This window comes from Styela clava, chromosome 9 (genome assembly GCF_964204865.1).
Source record: "Styela clava chromosome 9, kaStyClav1.hap1.2, whole genome shotgun sequence".
Lineage (NCBI taxonomy): Eukaryota > Metazoa > Chordata > Ascidiacea > Stolidobranchia > Styelidae > Styela > Styela clava.
This window is the reverse complement of record NC_135258.1, coordinates 10,131,808-10,149,653: the sequence shown is the minus strand read 5'-3', so window position 1 is coordinate 10,149,653 and position 17,846 is coordinate 10,131,808. Positions and strand designations below refer to the sequence as shown.

Below are 17,846 nucleotides of genomic sequence, written 5' to 3'. Positions count from 1 at the left end.
TTGTAACAGGTTTGAACAGATACTCAATATAGGACTTGCCCCCTAATTCACTAAAGCGGGATTTGTGACTCTGCTCATGGATACTGAAACAAAATATATCTTATAGTATAGAAAAAAAAAACGTTCGTTCCTTGTTTAAAACAACTGGAATCGTATTGGTTTAATAATCACGTATAATTGGAGTCACGCCCACAGATACTATTCAGTGTTCCTACTGACGTTACCAACGTAACTTTATACAGATTTGACGTAAAGGAAAGGTCGCTGATGCCAGGCAAATAGAGCACCATAATGAATTGTCAAAATAGTTCCAATTGCCTGCGTTGTCTTTCGCGTTCAGCGAAATATATTGGTATTTGTCAACATCAGAAATTCAACATTTATTTTCACTCAGCTGGTAGACACCTTTTTCAAGTATGCGCAATACTGGGTAAAATAGGTCAATGTTACAATTTTCACAAATGAAATTTTCAAAGCACTTGTCAAACAATAGACTGTTTCACAGAACAATAAACTTCGATTGTGGATGAAGTATTTTATATGCCGGGTGGAAATTTACGAATTGAAAAGAAAAGTTCTGGGGAAATTCCACTTCCAAACCATTGGCAATTCTTTCTAATTGAAAATCTACAAATTATGACATTAAAAATGTATCAATCAACCTTTCAATCAATCAATCTTTATACCAACATCAATAACAAAAGAATAAAATACAATCAGGTTGAATATTACAATATAGATTCATTCAAGGTCAGTAGCCCGGTGAAGAAAACTAATAACTGTAATTTTATTTGCAAGTCGAGCACCCGAGTTCAAAATTACAATTCATATTAGTTTCCTTACGTATATCTGCTGAAATTTATATGCTCTTACGATTACATATATTTTCAGATTACAAATTGTATGTATACTGATTTCACCATCCATCTATTTCGTGTCTGTTTTATTCTACAAAAATTGAAAGGTTTGACTGAACTTATTTCCAAAAGTTTTGTGGAATCAATTTGTTATGTCTAGTTGTATTCATTCCAACACTTTTTCACACAAGTAGGATATTTCTCGTTCGCACCTTAAATCGTTGAATCCCACTTCTATGAAATTGACGCAATTTTCGATACCAGGATTATTGGGCTCGTTTTCTCTCCATTCTAAATCTGCTTTTGTGGATATTACACCATCCACCCATGTCCACATGTTGCCTTGCTTTTCAAGATCTTGTAGTCCAACCCAGAAGAGTGCACTGCCGATCTCCAAAGCCGTGTGTATTTCTCTAAAATTCATCAATGCTATCATTTAGCACTTAGTAGGCGTAGTGTTTATGATTAGCTATGTGCAGTGCAGGATAAACTTAAGACACCGATTAGACTTTAATCCCTCGAAGGAATAATATAGCTTAAGAAAAAAAAACAGGTGCTAGTGGTGAGCAAGCGAAACTGTTTCCTTCCTAGACTCTTTTCTATCTTTCAGTTGGTGACCGTACATTTGAACCCATGTACATTTGAACCCATGCGTATATCCACGGGTTCAATCTATATGCGGGTGCTAAAACCCATGGGTTAGGGTTAGTATGGGTTTAACTATCCGTGAAACAAAAAAAAATTCCATAGGTGCAATAGCATACAGGTGCAATTGTCATGGGTTCAAATGTACGTGGGTTCAAATGTAATGGAACCCTTTCAGTTGTGTATCCCGCAAATTCAAGCGGTTCCATTTAATTTATAATATACACAGTACATGTAATACATTAGTACGGAAGTAGTACTAGAAGAAGTACTAATTTCTCAAAATAACATACAAAACGTCCACATGATTTGCTCACTAAAGTGATTAATTCGATTCTCACCTTTTTGTTGTTGAATTTCTCATTCCTACTGACGCCAGTTGACCCCCCAAACTTTTGCACTTTTGTTTTGCATTGTCAAAGTTGAGTTTTTCTTGGAACCATTTGTAGAAATTGCCATTGCTTGCTTTGTAATATCCCATCAAGTTAAACATGAGCTCTTCCAGCACTGTAATTTTTGTATGGGAATGAGATATTTTCATTGATAATAAAAGTTGAGATTGTACAATTATACTTGTATGTGGCAAGTTGAAATTATCAAAAAAATCTCACTAAAACGTTATACAGTCGTTTTGTTGAAAATACTGAATGTGAGGTATAGGCTTGCACGTAATTGACAAAAATCAATTCCGTAATTACGGCCAAATCGATTACGTAATGACCCCGTAATTGCGATATTTTTTTCACACTTTTAAACCTATCATAACAACCAATTTAATCCACTTCTATTCCGAATGGGACATCGACAGTTGGGACAGTTTGGTTTTCATATTTCCGCCAGTACTACACGCCTGCGACAGATGCTAAAGACAAATATCAAGGAGTGAATTCAAATTAATTTTATTCTGATTTTTATCTTTTGTGTTAGCTTTGATTTTCCTTTATCAACTTTATCACCCAATTTTATGTGATCAATTTTATCATTACCAACACTGGTAAGTGGTAATATATTTATGAAACGATAGTTGACTTTTTTAAAATCATATTAACGTGTTAATACGAGTTTCGTATTAAATAAAAATTCCGCGTTTCTAATTTATAAATCAACGACGAGCGTATTCTCTCGTTTGATTATACTTGCGCTTGCCTCGCGACGAAGACTTTGTTATTGTACCGTTTTTTTACATTATCCGACTTTACTACCTAGTTAGCATTTTATAATAATTATTGATGCCGACTTATTTACGATATTCCGATTACCATGCTTCATTTTACATTAAATCATTTCGCGGCCTAAATGTTATAACATTATTTGCGATAAATTTAGATCAAATATTAATTATTTGCGCATAATTTAAATACCGTACTTATATGACATGCCTTCTCCGAAAATACAAAGTTATATCGGAAAACAATGCATTTGGTGACATTTATTTTGCACTCACGAAAATATTAATTTACTTTTCTAACTCAAGTCGACACAAGTTTGGTCGAGTGCCGGTGGTATTTGAGTCGACGATAAATCAAAATAAGTTGCCGCATTTGGTAAAGACTTAAAGATATTGTAAAGACATATTTGGCCGAAATAGTGCGAGGCATTGTGAAAACAAGGCCAAGTCCGGACAGATATATAACGATAAAACCGGTAACAGAACATCAAGATTTTGTAATAGAAAATGGCTCTCGCGCAGTATAAACATGGGAAATCCCGTCTTTTTGCTGTTTCTCTGCCGTCTGAATCGCTTTACCGATGCCGAAAAGACTAAGTTGCGTTGGTTCATTACGCAATTTCTCTTCCGTCGTCATATTGCTGTTTGATAAGCGCGACATTAATTATCACGGCATTTACAAATAGACCATGTTTGGTAAGTTGTCTCTTACATTCTTTAGTCATTTCACCCGAAGAAGTTGAAACCTGGTGTGTTGGCGTCCATCGGTCTCGACACAATTCTATCCCATATCTACGCTTAATATGTACATTTGCCATGCTAGATAAGTTGATAATAGGTTAGTAAATGGCAACGCGTTATGCCTTCTCCATCTGCGTAACAAGAGAGAGAAAAACGGCTGCGAATACCGGAACTCTAACTTCTTCTACTTTTTAAACTTTAATTTTTTACAATCGACGGAATTGACTGCTCTAAAGAGAGCTCGTTTCAATCGCGAAAGCGCTCCACCAATAATTACGAATTTACGTAATTCGTAACTTCGCTTCCGTAACTCGAAATAATTCCGTAATTCCGTAAATCCGTAAATTACGTGCAAGCCTAGTGAGGTATATGGTTTATTTGTGTCAAATATTATTATTCTTTAGAATAAAATGACCATTAACAAAATGAAATCTCACCTATTATCTTAGCATCTTGTCTTTTCATCCGTGCTATAGGAATGAAACAAAAAAATGTAGAAAAATGACAAAATTGATGACATAATTATATTTAAAAAAAATATCCATGATGTAAATTGAATTTTTGTTTTCCAAGGCCGGAATAAAAAAGGGAGCGATTGTATCAATATATATATATCATTGTAGCAAATGAATTTCATTACAAAAAATAATAGTGAATCATCAAAATGAAAATTGATATAAGTAATATATATCATTTTAAAATACCGTACCACTGTATTGCTGTAAAATATCAGAATTTGGATCCAAAACAGCTTGGGGACCAGGAGGTCCAGGCGGTCCTCGGGGCCCTATCGGACCTTGTACTCCCCTTTCTCCTGTTCGTCCGCGAATACCTGGGACACCTTTCGGTCCTATTGGACCCTGTGCATCAATTTAAATCGTGAGTTGGATAACGTGCGATTTAAAAACATCGCATATAATATTGTAAAATTTCATATAAATATTAAATATCAACTCAGTCGCCGGTCGCCCTGATTTATTCACGATAAATTTATTATATTTAATGGCATCCACACTAATAGATGTCTATATTTGGCTAGATTTTTATTTTCGTATTCAGTAAAAGAAAGAGGTTTTTACAAAAAGTCTAATATACTGCATTCGTGACACCCACCATCAGCATGTTAGAACAAAGATAATCGTAGTGTTCACATTTATGTTTAAAGTGAGTACCTGTTTGCCAGGACGACCTTCCACATTGCTAGGATTAATACTGGGCACTCTGATTGTCATAAAATCTGATCCTCTTTCAACAAAGCATGGTACGTCTGTTAGAGAGCAATCAAACAATTTTAGGTCATGCCTACTCTTACAGAAAACATTAGGTTAAAGGCAAATTTATTTTGAAGTAAATACATGAATACGAAAAATAATAGTTTTGAAACTATCATGTAGCAAATATAGATTTAGTGTAGGAAATTTTTCTTTTTTTCCAAAATTTTTTCTCATTTCGAAACACAATGGCCGATGAAAAATCAGTTTTCAAAATAGAAAAAATAACAAATGTTTCAAAACACCTAATATCCAGACAATTTTTACTACGGCATGTTCGTCCTGATATTCTTTGCTTCCCAGTACTAATATTTTAATGTTTTATAGGCACCAAAAAATGAAGGAATTTATAGCAATGAACCAATTTTCCCGTGGTTTAATTTTCATTATTAATTCAGCCGTCTTTCCGTCTCCGTTTAGAAAATTGTTTATTGTTTAGTTTGGGCCAATTAAATCTAGCAAAAATGAAAAAGAATACCTGCAATAACTCCATGGTTTCGAAAAATCACATTTCCCGTTAACAGCAAAAAACCTATAAAAGCCGCATTTATGAGATTTCTCATAATTCTATATTTAGAACGATATTACCAATTTGCCGCAACGAAATACAGAAACTAATCTGTACCAATTGTATCTGTAAAAAATTTGAGAAGTTCAGCTATTCATCCGATTCTGTTAAAATATATTTTAAATTCAACTTGGTTTGTAGATACATTTACAGGACATCCTATGGAAAGTCAAAAAAAAGTCGAATCTCCTGGACAATTTCATTTTTCTTGCACACGTATCGCGCCAAATGCAGTAAAAAACATCTTTTCATTTTATTTGCTTGAGATTATAATATTGTTGGAGGTAAAAAGAAATTTCAATCAAAAATTTGTTACAAATTATTATAACTTTTACATTCCAGTATGCAATTTACATTTTTTGGGATAAATCTGTCGCAATTTACTTTCAAAAAAAAAAACTTTGTTCTTGTTCAAAAACGGACACAGCGTTTTGAAGTACTGCTGCGAAATCTGGGTAACTGATCCTGCGATTCGACCTATTCCAAGTAAGTAATAAATACGGGTAACCTGACATTTGGTTCCAAAATTACTCAGATGTTTTTATTGCTGACGTCAGATGAATGATTTTTGGAATCTGCAAGTTTAAAAACTATTACGAATAGTTTCAATAACATATCATACTATTGCGAATTAGAGCTCATTTGTTCCTCGATAAAAAAACGGCGCCTGAAGTTAGCGTATCTTTTTGCGACTGACGTATTCGTGGATGAAAATATCTTGGTGTAGTGATTACGAATTTTTGGGTTTTGCCATTACTTCTTCACATTTATTCATTTTATCAACGATCAAACAATCACGAAGCTATTCACACGGGGCATACAGAGGACATTCAACAAAATGCATTTTCTATTAGAAATGATTTTCTGGTTATTGCTATAGAAGAAATTGTTCAAATTGTTTGTTGAGGAAATGAATATTGGCATATGAACGTGTATTTTTAAGGTTAATAGGCTGTTAAAAGCGCATGGCTGTCATCTAAAATACCTCTTTCTTAAAGTTCTTATGTTAATATGATTTGTGAATATGTTCAAATACGCATGTGAAAAGATCGACGAGTTTGAATTCTGACCGAAGAAATTTTTAAGAAATCGAAATTAATCAAAATTAATTGACAAGTAAACAAGATATTGATTCATATTCAATATGCGATAACTTGAGACAGGATTCAAAAAAGGCGTAAATTAATAATATAACAATCCATAAATAAATGCCCTACATATGTTGTCACAGACCATTTTGCTAAAATTTGAGATATCAAATATAATCTTTTTAAAAGAATAAACTTTAAATCAAAAATTTCAAACTATTATGCCACTAAAAAGCCAAGAGCTACTGAGAATATAAGAGGATATGGTGCAGAATTGCGCGATAGTAAATGCTGATTGGCTTAGGATTAAAGCAGTTCATGTAAATGCAACCAGGAAAACAGATATTAGGTGGTGGATTCCACATAACTGATGTTTTTCGACATAAAATCACTAAATAAATTGATATTAGCGGCAATGCTAACATTGTCCATCACCCCTTTTCATTTGATTTGATAATCTTGTTTTGATAATTTGTAGAGATGTCAATAAACTTCTTCAAAATACAAACAGTGATTCATACCCAAATGAGTTCAGAGCAAGTATCTAACACAACGGATCTTCCCGTTTCTAGACCGGATAGCAATTCTCGAGTATTGATATATATATATAGCTTTCTGACAAAGAAAGAAATAACATATAAAAGGCCACAAAAAAATTCATTGATCATAAATGGGTTGATCCAATTCAGATATTTTTGAATTGCTGATATTTCTGAGATGACGTCTTGGCGCACGCTTTTTTTTTCTCGAATGAACCTCATCTTTTAGTTGTAAAGTACTGATCACTGCAGACTGCAACAAAATCTATGCCTATTTCCTAATGATCCCGGTTAACACTATAGCATTTGGAATATTGTTATCATCGAAATGATATATTACAAATAATTTCTGTCATTTGTTTGTCTACCTGATCTGTCAAGATAAATTTTCAATTCAATTATATCTAGTACTTTATACAAGCATTTGCGTTTTTGAGTCCAAGAGTACAAATTGTTTTCAATGAGCATGTATTTTTATATTTATCATGAAATTTACATGGTAGAACAAAAATTTGCAATCAGGAGTATGCGATGTTCAACTGGAAATATCTGTTAATTTTATATAACAGTTTTAAGCAACCTTTTACAACATTTTAGGATTTTATTGCTTCGTTTAAATAAGCATACGATAAACTCAACAATCAAAGTGTAGAAAGTATAAGATACGACATGAAGTATAGAATGATACCTTAAATGGTATTTGTTGCGTATTTGTCCCCCTCCTATCTTCTATCTATTTTGACCCAAGTTATTCTATTGAAAGGCGTTTGGGATTTTCCCGTTTAGCAGATACATCTCTATCTTTATTTCTTACTTTTTCGGAAACAAGGTCCTTTTCCGACAAATCAGGGAGTCTAGTTCGTTTCGTTTTTGATAGGAAAAATTTTGGGTGAGCAAGATTATTGTTGTTTCGGGTTTATACCATCGGCATCGGTAATTAAGGTGAAATGTATTGTAAAATTGATGGAATAGTTTTCGTAGTAAATATTGATGATTTCATTGCCTGGTGAATATGAGAACATAGTTTTATGCAGGTGGAAAAATGCCTCTATTTACCCGAAGGTTGAAGTTCACAGTCAACAGCTTTCAATGCATTAACCGGCGCATTCGGAGAATATTTTTAGATTTTCACGATATTACACGACCGATTATGACTTTTTTCAAGAAATAATCACTGCATTTCATCTTTTTTTTATCGTAAATGGTGTAAGGGGAATTCTTGAAAAGTTCGCTGCGTGAACAATTTGTTGTGGCACTGTCTTTCATTAACCAAGCAATTGTCGATAGTTAGTTAGATCTTCATGTATGGAATTACATTTAACACGACTCGATTATTCCAAAGTTTTCTCGCACAAGTAAGATTCCATTCGTTTGCAATCAAGATCATTTAAAGTAATCGCTCCATGAAGATCCACGCAATTTTCGACACCTGGACTATTGGGTTCTCTTTCAGACCATTCCAGATCACTTTTCGCTGATACTACACCGTCTAACCAGGTCCACATAGCACCACGTCCGTCGAGATCTTGAAGGCCTATCCAGGTGTACACTGTACCAATTTCCAAAGCTGCGTATATTTCTCTAAAAATTGAAAAGTGATATTTGCAGCGAACATTCTTTATATGACTTGTTGTTTTCGCTGCGAGCAAGAAAAGATTGTCTACTCTAGATTATTGAAAAATAATATACGAAAATGGGCATTATTTGCTTAAAATTTAAAATTATGAGTTTTTTTCGCGAAATTATTGGCTTAAACTCATAATTAGTCCTTTGAATTTAGAAATCTCTCACCTTTTTACGGTTATGTCCCTCATTCCTACCGATGCAAGTTGGGTACCAATACTTTCACATTTTTCCTTTGCGCTATCGAAATTTAGTTTTTCTTTAAACCATTTGTATAAATTGCCATTGCTTGCCTTGTAATATCCAATCCAATTCTTCAATGCGGATACCTGTGCTTCCAGTGCTGAATAACACAGAGGTTTAATATATTTCAATAAAAGATTGGAAAAAATATTAGAAATCACATACTTGTCCTTCCTGTGGACTCGATTGGCGAATCAGGCTTTTTACAACCACATTCTTGGGCTAAGAAAAACCTGGCAGTAATGGTCTATTAATAATGTTTATCAAACTGACATATTACGATTTGATCTTTGATAAATTTACAGCTCACCCGCAATTTGAGCTCCTTGTCTTTCTATCTGCGCTGTTAAAATAGGATGAAAATTTGTAAACTACGTTTTGTTTCCAGAAATTATATATTGTTAAAATATTTGAAGGAAAATAAGAAACGTGACAAATAAAGAAGAAATTTGCAACGTGCATCAATTTGAATTTGTCTTATACGATGTTATATACTTTATACATTTTATCTGTTACTTTGACATACCCGTGTTCCGCTTTCTATATTAAATCAGTTTTAAAAAAGGACACTTTTGGACACTGTTATAAACGATTTATGACAAACTTAAAAATACAATATCAGTAAATGATGATAAACATACTTTTATATTGAAGTAATATACCAGAACTTGAATCCAAAACTGCTTGGGGACCGGGTGGTCCAGGAGGGCCATGTAACCCAATCGGTCCTTGCCTTCCTTTTTCGCCTGATCGTCCTACTGGACCTGGAGCACCTTTTGGACCAATTGGACCCTGAATTCAAAGTAGATACTGAATAACGGCAATATCTCTAAGAAACAAAATAAAATGGTAAAATAACATTGTGGAGCTTATATAACGTACTGAAACATCATGATGATCTTTATTACATTAATTGATTTTATGGTTTCACAAAAAATCTTTTGTCAAAAGCGATTTGAGGTATCAAAGAACATTGAGCAGCTCTAAAACAACTTGATCTTTCTTACATTAATTGTTTTCGTGGTTCCACAAGATTTTATTTGTCAAAGCGACCATCCAACCAACACCTCGTAATAGGTAACGTAAAACTAGTAGCACCTTGCGTTGCATATTTAGAACATGTTCTATTTACCTGTTTGCCAGTACGACCTTCTGTATGAACAAGATTGCTACTAGGAACTCTAATTGTCATGAAATCCGCTCCTCTTTCAACAAAGCATGACCCATCTGATTTTAAATATACATAAATAAATATTAAAGCCTATACACCTCTGTTAAAGACTCGCGGTACAACCAACCCAACCTTTACCACCGGATGAGTAGCTATGAAGTGTGGCCAACTCCATAAATCGTTTCATCATTTAAAAGAACCAGGTAGTCTAACTGTCACAAATCACGGCTATAATTAAAACTGTAATCTAAATGATAAAAATTTGGAATAATACAAAGTGACAAGAACGTGGATTTATTATATTTTTAGATTAAAATATAGTTGTTCAGGCTAATAAATATATCAGTTTTTTTTTAACTTGTTATAATTTGTTTCATTTCTATTGGATACCTATAATTTGCTACACAAATTACTGAAACAATCAAGCATTGGTATTAGTGAATGTATCTGAATATTTGTTTTGATATATTGAAATTATGTCACAAAAGCAAAGAACGCATACCTGCCATCACATTATTTCTTGTTGTAGTCAGAATACCAGTCAACACCATCAGACCAAAGACGACGAGGTCAACGAAATTTTTCATTATTTTAGGACCAACCGTCAATTTTTGCAGCAATTGCAATTAAAGGTATTTGCTGTTTATAGTATACAATAGCATACAGCGGTTTGTTATATAGTTGACATATTATATTGATATATACAATAGATAAGTTTATTTGTTTTACATATAATGCACACTGATATACTCAATACGTTTAAAAACCAATATATACATAGGAAATATTGAATAATTCGAAGATCTCCCATCACACTTGCACGTGTTTCATTATGTAACGTTTCGTCAGACCCTATAAATGTTTTGTATCCTTCTCATTATCGTAAACTGCTTGTACAGAATAAAATTTGCAATGTTTTCGAAGCAATCAAACACAACAATGCGAACCTCAAACTGTCTGCCTCAAGGCATTCATATTTTGACATTCAACAACATGGCTACGAGTTTTACTTAAAATAAATCGTCGTATTATTTGCCAAATGCGCTGGAAAGTCTGAAAATTTGTGGGATGAAATGTTTATTATTAATAAATTTAAACTTCGATTACATTTGACAGGGTGTCTGTCATTCCAGGATATTGGCGTCAAAATCTGTCTGGGGCAATTATAGCATCAATAGGAAGTAATTTGTGGGGAAAAAAATTATTAGGAATTTCGAAGAACACGGATTGCGCTAAATATACTTTAGTAGGAGTATACAACAATCAAGCGACAATTGTTAATTCTCGATTATCCATTTCCTGGCGTCTGTCAGTCGTTTTATATGGTGTATTTGATACAATTATAAATTGATGTTATTCTTTTTCGGTTTTAGAAACATTTCTACGAATAAAAGTATATATACAGAGTATTGGCTATTGGTATATTTACAAGATTTTGAACTCAACACCAGGGGAGTATTTCATGATTGAATAAGTTACTTTCAGCTATCCAGGAAAATTACAACTGATGCTTCTCACAGAGATATTTTAGTTTTGTTGTACACTGATGGTTGTTATACGTTATAGCGCTGTCGAAATGAACGCAGTTCTCCCTTCCAGGATAGTCGGGTTGTCCTCTACTCCACGCTATTTCATTTTTCTGCATTGCTTGTCCATCAACCCAGGTCCACGTAGTACCTCTACCCTCGATATCTCTTAGCCCGACCCAAGTCCACGCTGTAGATATGCTCAATGCTTCAAAAACTTCTCTGTAAGATTGATACAAAATCACGTTAATATGTTACATCTGGCCTGTCCAACATTTTTGATGTCGCGGGCAACTTTCACATGAGAAAATTAATTGGGGGCCGCAAACCTGAATCAAGACAAGTTCTGATTTTCGTTAGAATTCAGATAATACATAAAAAGCAAGTTCATTTACATAAAATCAATGAGTGAGTTCGGGCAAAGTAATCGAAAATCGTATCGAATAATAAAATATTATAGTAGCAGTTTACTATTCGAATATCTGGTAGCACGTGACCTGGACAGCGCGTCAAACGCTTTGATTTCACAACGCATTCGCTGATTTTTGACTGACACGCGAAAATCTGCAAACATTATTCGCTAACAGACAAAGAATTAAAAATTGAGGCAAATTTTTGAATGAGCATAATATGCTTCAATGCCGCGCCGCGTGAATTTCAACAACTTTTTGGTGTGCTATTTTGTATTGTTCACTTTTTATTTTGTAGCAAGAGGGACGATCAAATTCGACACGAAAGATAAGAATAAAATTAAAATTAATTTGGAAATTCATTCTTAATTTTCCTCAGCCATTTTACGTCGTAAATGAGCGCATAATAGCTTTCGAACTTGTAGAACAGCACGAGCAGATATGTGAGAAATACCAAAAAAAACTAAACAACGATGTCTACCAGTGATTTACGTTGGTTTATTACGCATTTCTCTTCCGCCGTCATATTACTGTTTGGTGAAGGCGGTATTAATCGCCTGGCAACGTCTCGGCGCCGTGTGGTCACACTTTTCGTTTCCGATTCATCGCAAAATCGCTCGTCAAATCTCGCAAGAGTCATAAACCTGGAAATCAGCATGCGTGCTTTTTCCGTTCTGCGTGCTTTTCTTCATTGATATTACCATTCAAATATAAGGTTATGAATATTTTTTTGTTTAAACTAGAAAACAGTCAAGAATTGTATAATATTACAGATTATGCCTTGGGAACCAGCAAGATATGAGCTTGTTGCGGCCCAGCAGGTGTTCATGAGACGCACATCAAAAACATTCAGATCTTTTCTAGGTGATGCACAGCAGGATTTTGACCCCCTGGTGCCAAGTTAGAAACTACCTAATCATTGTAATATAAATTCATTTGTCTGGGGCATCGATCAAATGCAGAGGGATGATATGATGAAACCACTAGTTTACAGTCCAGATTTATAAAAGAATCCCTGTCACAATATTTGAGCTCTCTCGATAACGAATGCTTATCGCTAGGTAATCGAACAATCAAACTGTTGTCCAAATATTCAACCAGTTACTTGTACAAAAAAAACTTTATCATTGTTAGCTTTAACTGAAACGAAGCAAAGAAATAGACTTTGAGCCACTGCAGAGCTAGGTGTTGCAAAACCATTTTTTATGCCTCGTTTGCAATCTTGTATTGGCAACGAAACAGCAGCAAATTTTCGCTAGAGGTAATTGTGTTTGTACATGATTTGGCATGTACATGTTTTTTATGTGAGGTTTTTCTTGGTGTATTTTTTACGCGAAATTGGTGCCCAGCACTTCATGTTGATATGCAAGTATATGTTATTATTTTATGTTCCACCTATTTCCCTTTTTGCCGGTCCGCATTTTATTTAATTTAACCGGTCCGCCAGGGTAGAAAGGTTGGGAACCACTGCACTAGATGCATTAACTCAGAAGCGAAACGTGGAAGCAAGAGGAGGTTGTTTGAACTTTCTCACCGCAATACCAACCGCTGAAGAGAGTGAAGCTTTGAAATAAAGCCTCACATAGATAGTGTGTAGAATTTGTCGCCAGGAAAGAAATTTTACTATGAGCAAGACAAACAAAATTCCATGCCCTGATTGTTGATGAAAGCAATGATATTTCAACAACAAAAATGTTGAGATTATACATTAAGTATTGTACTTTGTATGAATGTCGCTTGATTTAGCAATAAAACACAACAAACATGGACAAAGTGTATAAACGTTGGAAAAGCACGAAAACAAAAATAAGCTATTTAAATTTAATGTGTGCTTTTTTCGCATTCCGATCATAAATAATAGACTACTATTGTAAAATTTCACAAAGTTTGAATAATTTAGGATTCTGCTCAGCGTTAAAATAGTCTTGCTCAGTAAAACCAACATTTGCGCAGTGTGAAATTTTCTTAGAGGGGACACTGCTTGCGACCTTTAATTTTGACCCGCGAACGACAAAAGTTTGCCGACCCCTGGTCGATAGCAATAACGCCCACAAAGTGACTGAAACCTTTTTGATAGACATCTAAGTGATGTTTTCTTTGAACGATGAATAATAATAAATTTTACTGGAAATGTCACTGATGGTTCAGATTTGTGGGAGTCAATGGGTTTCGAAAAATACCCCGCGGACCACTCAGAATCCTTCCGCGGGTCACGGGTTGGATAAACATATGTTACACCATATCTTCACGCTAATAACCGAATTGCGTAAGTAATTTTTAGCAGTTTTGATAAAAACGTAAAAAACTTTCTAATGATATTGTTATGCCATTGAGAGTCAATAATTTGCCATGGTTCAATTTTTTGATCGTAGCCGGATTTAATTTAATTTGTATGACGCAGTTAAGTGACGTCATAATGGCGCACTGTGACTTAGGCAGAAATGTGTCTATGACTTGGGGACATACGCAAATTTGCAACTTTACTATGTGCACCAGTCCTGAAAACTAAACATTCCAAAAACGAATGTAATTCTTAGTATCTACAATGTCTAATCCCCAAAATCCCTAATCAGTTTCAATTACATTATTTTTTATGTTCAAAAATATATATTTCATCAATATAACACGTTCTGCACACCCACCGAAATAAGACTAAGATTAAATATAAAGAATAAAACAGCAATGCACCAAATATAAAAGCCGACCAAGGTGAATTGGACTCGGACAGTCAATATCACATGTGCACGTCTTCCTATACTGTAGTAATAATTCAAATTAATACGTGCTAAGCTAGAATCCGAGATGCAAAAACTCGAAAATACTTAGACTAGGTTATTTTGTCTTTGTGACCTCACAATAGTACTGCGGGAACAATGATAATTCATTATGACAAAACAATTGCACAAATGTGCATGTCATACTAAATCTCCATTTTTATGGGTTTCGGAATTCTTAAAATAAAATCTGAGTTAACAGGCAGGTGCGCCGCTTTACATAAATACCTATTTTATAAAAAAAAACTCAAAATCGCCAAAAATGACTTACGCAATTCGGTTATCAGCGTGACGATATTATATATCTGAATTACAATATTAGGGACAATGTTAATTCTTACCGTTTTATCCGAGAATCTCTCATTCCCTCCGATGCCAGCTGAGCTCCAAGTATCTGACATCTTGATTTTGCCGTATCAAAATTCACCTGTTCCTGAATCCATTTATAGAAGTAGCCGTTTCTTGCTTTGTAATATCCACCAGATTGGAGAATCGATGTTTTTAGCTCTAAAACAAGAGTTGGTACCTAATGAGCTTGACTTTATCGTTTCTAAGAGAAATAAACAATATATTGAATAGTCACCTCGTATAGTGTCTTCCAGCTCCGAAATTCGTGCTAAAGAGCAAAAATAAATACATAATTAAGTTGAAACAAATAAAAGTATACCTACTTCTGTTCTTGAGTGCGTGTATACAAATTTATTGGCCAAGATACAATATATATACAATATAAATTTCATTTGTTGCTTCTGTAGAATTGCATGGTAATTTGTTCAAACTTTTTTTAATAAAATTGGAACTGACTCCCACTGAATACTATATATTATATAACGCAATGGTTTACTTAACTTGTTTCATTGTTTTATACTCAAACAATACCTTCATTACGACGAAGCAGTTCAGAGTTTGACTGTAACAGTTCTGGAGAGCCGGGTGGTCCGGGTGGTCCCCGTTCTCCTTTTAATCCTGATCTGCCCATGGGGCCAACATCGCCTTTAGGTCCTATTGGTCCCTGTTCATTTCAAACAGACATATGCAAATATTTAGTTGACTGATGCTGAAACCATTTGTTTCTGCAAGAATTACCATTTATTGCAACTGTACTTGTATTTACGCAGGATATTAGCTCAAATATTATTCACAATTATTTTTGTTTAACAATTACGGATATTTTATGCATGCAATGAAACGTTAGGATCTTTTAGATTTTTTGCTGAACGTCTGATGGGTAAAAAGCGAGCATTAGGTTACTTCATTTCCTGCCTAAAGTTTCATAATTTATATCATGAAGTAGCGAGAAAAAATATAATTCTGGTAGTTGGAAGAAAACGAAATATTATAAGTGATGAAATATTTTCATATATAATATAATATATAAAGTTTTAAAAAACGATAATATTACAGGAGATACAAGAGTAGTTTCTAAAAATGAGGAGAATTTATATGTATGTATACAATGATATGTAATGTATACAACTGAAAGACGCGCATATCTATGTAGGCTTGATCAGTTGTTAACATTCAAAAATACAAAAGTGTATGGATTACCCCACATGGACCTGTAACCGGGCGAGATGACCGCTATCCTCTCGCGCGGGAGGATGGGTATGATTTATTATCATATTCTAATACGACCCCGTTTTAGGCGGCTGACTTTTGAGCAACCACATATGTACTCTTTTTTAAATATTCATTTACGTACCTGTTTTCCTGGTCTCTCTCTGACGTTATGAGTAGTAACTGAATTGCTCAAAAATTTCACTGTGGTATACTCACCTTCATGAGCCACTAAGCATGATCCATCTAAACAAAAAATAATGAAGATGGTTATATGAATCTAAAAAAAATGACTATACACCTTGTAAAATGTATATATATATATATATAATATTTTTTTTTTGCATAATCACTGAAATGTCGAGAATCGCCACGTAACTCAAATTCGATACACATACGTGGACTCTTTACATGATGATGTATTCTTTCATTAATATTAGTTATGGTTAAATATTGAACGTATTTGAGTACTGTTAAGTGATTTCCAAAAATAGGTAAAAAGTTTATTCATGAGAACAAAAGGTATTTAATCGAAACACTGTTGTTTCAACAACTCATGAGTGACGCAATAATGACGATACTGATGCTGTAACTATACTACCTGCATATACACGAACTTTTCCTTGTAATATAAATGTGAATCCAAATAATAGATTGATGAATAACATTCCGAGTTTTTTTTTGTAAAAAATAGGCTAAACTGTATTTTCAAACTTCCAGCAAAAAAGAGAATAATATGTAAAATAGTAGATCAAATAATTTTGAACACTTGAAAATTTATTCCGAATTGAACAAAAAGTTAAACTAAACATTGCTACATCAAATACTAATTTTTGATTTCTGCAACTAAACTAAAACACCTCGGTAGACAAAACCACAAAGCTACTTTATTTCACCTATAAAATTTAGGAATTTATTGAAATAGGATGTTCGAACGGGTACACAAATTTTAATCGACGTGGTACGTATTGCTGATTGACCACACAGATAAAGAGGAAGTCGATGATATGGGAAATATCTGATATTACGTAGAATTGGTTTAAAACTGGCTTCTGAATGTAAAATCTTGTTGATTAATTCAGTTTATTTATATGAATACTACAACGGAATCTGTCCTCCAAAACTTTTCACTCCTATTATTTGATTTGAATAGTAATAGATTTTATCCATTTACTGTATTCACACCTGTTTACATCAAATCTAAAATTTTCATATTGAAGCTTTTGGATCAAAGAAATACTTCACTGAAAAGCCATATCGGTTTCTAGTTGAATATAAACGCGTGCTTGTTCAAGCCGAACTTCTGTACTATAGGGTCGATTGTGCATTTCTTATCACTGTACCAAACTGCTTCTCTGAAGAAGTCTGACTTTGGTCTTATGGAAAAATATATGTGAATGAGTGATGCAAAATATTTGAGCCTCCCGGAATAAACATTCTTTCTCTTTAAATTGCTACGTTGCTTTTGGCCATGATACGGAAATAATTCGAGTTTCAAGTGACGATTTCTCAATTTAATTCCTGTTTATTCGTTATAAGTTGCGCAGGCAATTACGACAGTATCACACACAGTGCAAAAATACTTGTGATAGCAACTATGAAGTATTCCAAACCGATATTACCTTTTACACCTATGATTATTTTTAATGATTCCTCTTTGATACG

At 33.9% G+C, this 17,846-nt stretch overlaps 3 protein-coding genes across 3 annotated transcripts; all 3 read right to left on the bottom strand.

Moving 5' to 3' along the window:
- Window positions 1-220: 220 nt before the first annotated feature.
- LOC120339986 (C-type lectin domain family 4 member F-like) lies at window positions 221-5,288 on the bottom strand. Its single transcript, XM_039408238.2, has 6 exons — window positions 5,161-5,288; window positions 4,584-4,678; window positions 4,121-4,271; window positions 3,849-3,881; window positions 1,844-2,009; window positions 221-1,270 (listed from the first exon to the last, which is right to left on the bottom strand). The coding sequence occupies exons 1-6, from the start codon at window positions 5,243-5,245 to the stop codon at window positions 1,024-1,026; spliced, it is 777 nt and encodes a 258-aa protein (XP_039264172.2). The 5' UTR covers window positions 5,246-5,288; the 3' UTR covers window positions 221-1,023.
- Window positions 5,289-7,656: 2,368 nt separating this feature from the next.
- LOC120339443 (C-type lectin domain family 10 member A-like) lies at window positions 7,657-10,555 on the bottom strand. The gene is made up of 6 exons (XM_039407570.2): window positions 10,417-10,555; window positions 9,876-9,970; window positions 9,385-9,535; window positions 9,054-9,086; window positions 8,669-8,843; window positions 7,657-8,458 (listed from the first exon to the last, which is right to left on the bottom strand). Exons 1-6 carry the CDS (start codon window positions 10,499-10,501, stop codon window positions 8,209-8,211), a joined length of 789 nt encoding a protein of 262 aa, XP_039263504.2. The 5' UTR covers window positions 10,502-10,555; the 3' UTR covers window positions 7,657-8,208.
- Window positions 10,556-11,412: 857 nt separating this feature from the next.
- On the bottom strand, window positions 11,413-16,915 carry LOC120339444 (collectin-10-like). Its single transcript, XM_039407572.2, has 6 exons — window positions 16,783-16,915; window positions 16,327-16,427; window positions 15,504-15,636; window positions 15,208-15,240; window positions 14,966-15,131; window positions 11,413-11,662 (listed from the first exon to the last, which is right to left on the bottom strand). The coding sequence occupies exons 1-6, from the start codon at window positions 16,847-16,849 to the stop codon at window positions 11,413-11,415; spliced, it is 750 nt and encodes a 249-aa protein (XP_039263506.2). The 5' UTR covers window positions 16,850-16,915.
- Between the last annotated feature and the right edge of the window lie 931 nt (window positions 16,916-17,846).

Excerpts from the sequence above, each read along its gene's own strand:
- LOC120339444 (XM_039407572.2), bottom strand. The coding sequence starts at position 16,849 with ATGTTATTCATCAATCTATTATTTGGATTCACATTTATATTACAAGGA. Across the intron at positions 16,428-16,782 it reads AAAAGTTCGTGTATATGCAG|ATGGATCATGCTTAGTGGCT; the intron begins GTAGTATAGTTA and ends TTTTTTGTTTAG. Across the intron at positions 11,663-14,965 it reads AGAGATTCTCGGATAAAACG|AGAAGTTTTTGAAGCATTGA; the intron begins GTAAGAATTAAC and ends TCAATCTTACAG.
- LOC120339443 (XM_039407570.2), bottom strand. The coding sequence starts at position 10,501 with ATGAAAAATTTCGTTGACCTCGTCGTCTTTGGTCTGATGGTGTTGACT. Across the intron at positions 9,536-9,875 it reads AAGGTCGTACTGGCAAACAG|GGTCCAATTGGTCCAAAAGG; the intron begins GTAAATAGAACA and ends CTTTGAATTCAG. Across the intron at positions 8,844-9,053 it reads ACAAGGAGCTCAAATTGCGG|CACTGGAAGCACAGGTATCC; the intron begins GTGAGCTGTAAA and ends TGTGTTATTCAG.
- LOC120339986 (XM_039408238.2), bottom strand. The coding sequence starts at position 5,245 with ATGAGAAATCTCATAAATGCGGCTTTTATAGGTTTTTTGCTGTTAACG. Across the intron at positions 3,882-4,120 it reads TATTTTACAGCAATACAGTG|CACGGATGAAAAGACAAGAT; the intron begins GTACGGTATTTT and ends TCATTCCTATAG. Across the intron at positions 2,010-3,848 it reads ACAAGATGCTAAGATAATAG|TGCTGGAAGAGCTCATGTTT; the intron begins GTGAGATTTCAT and ends CAAAAATTACAG.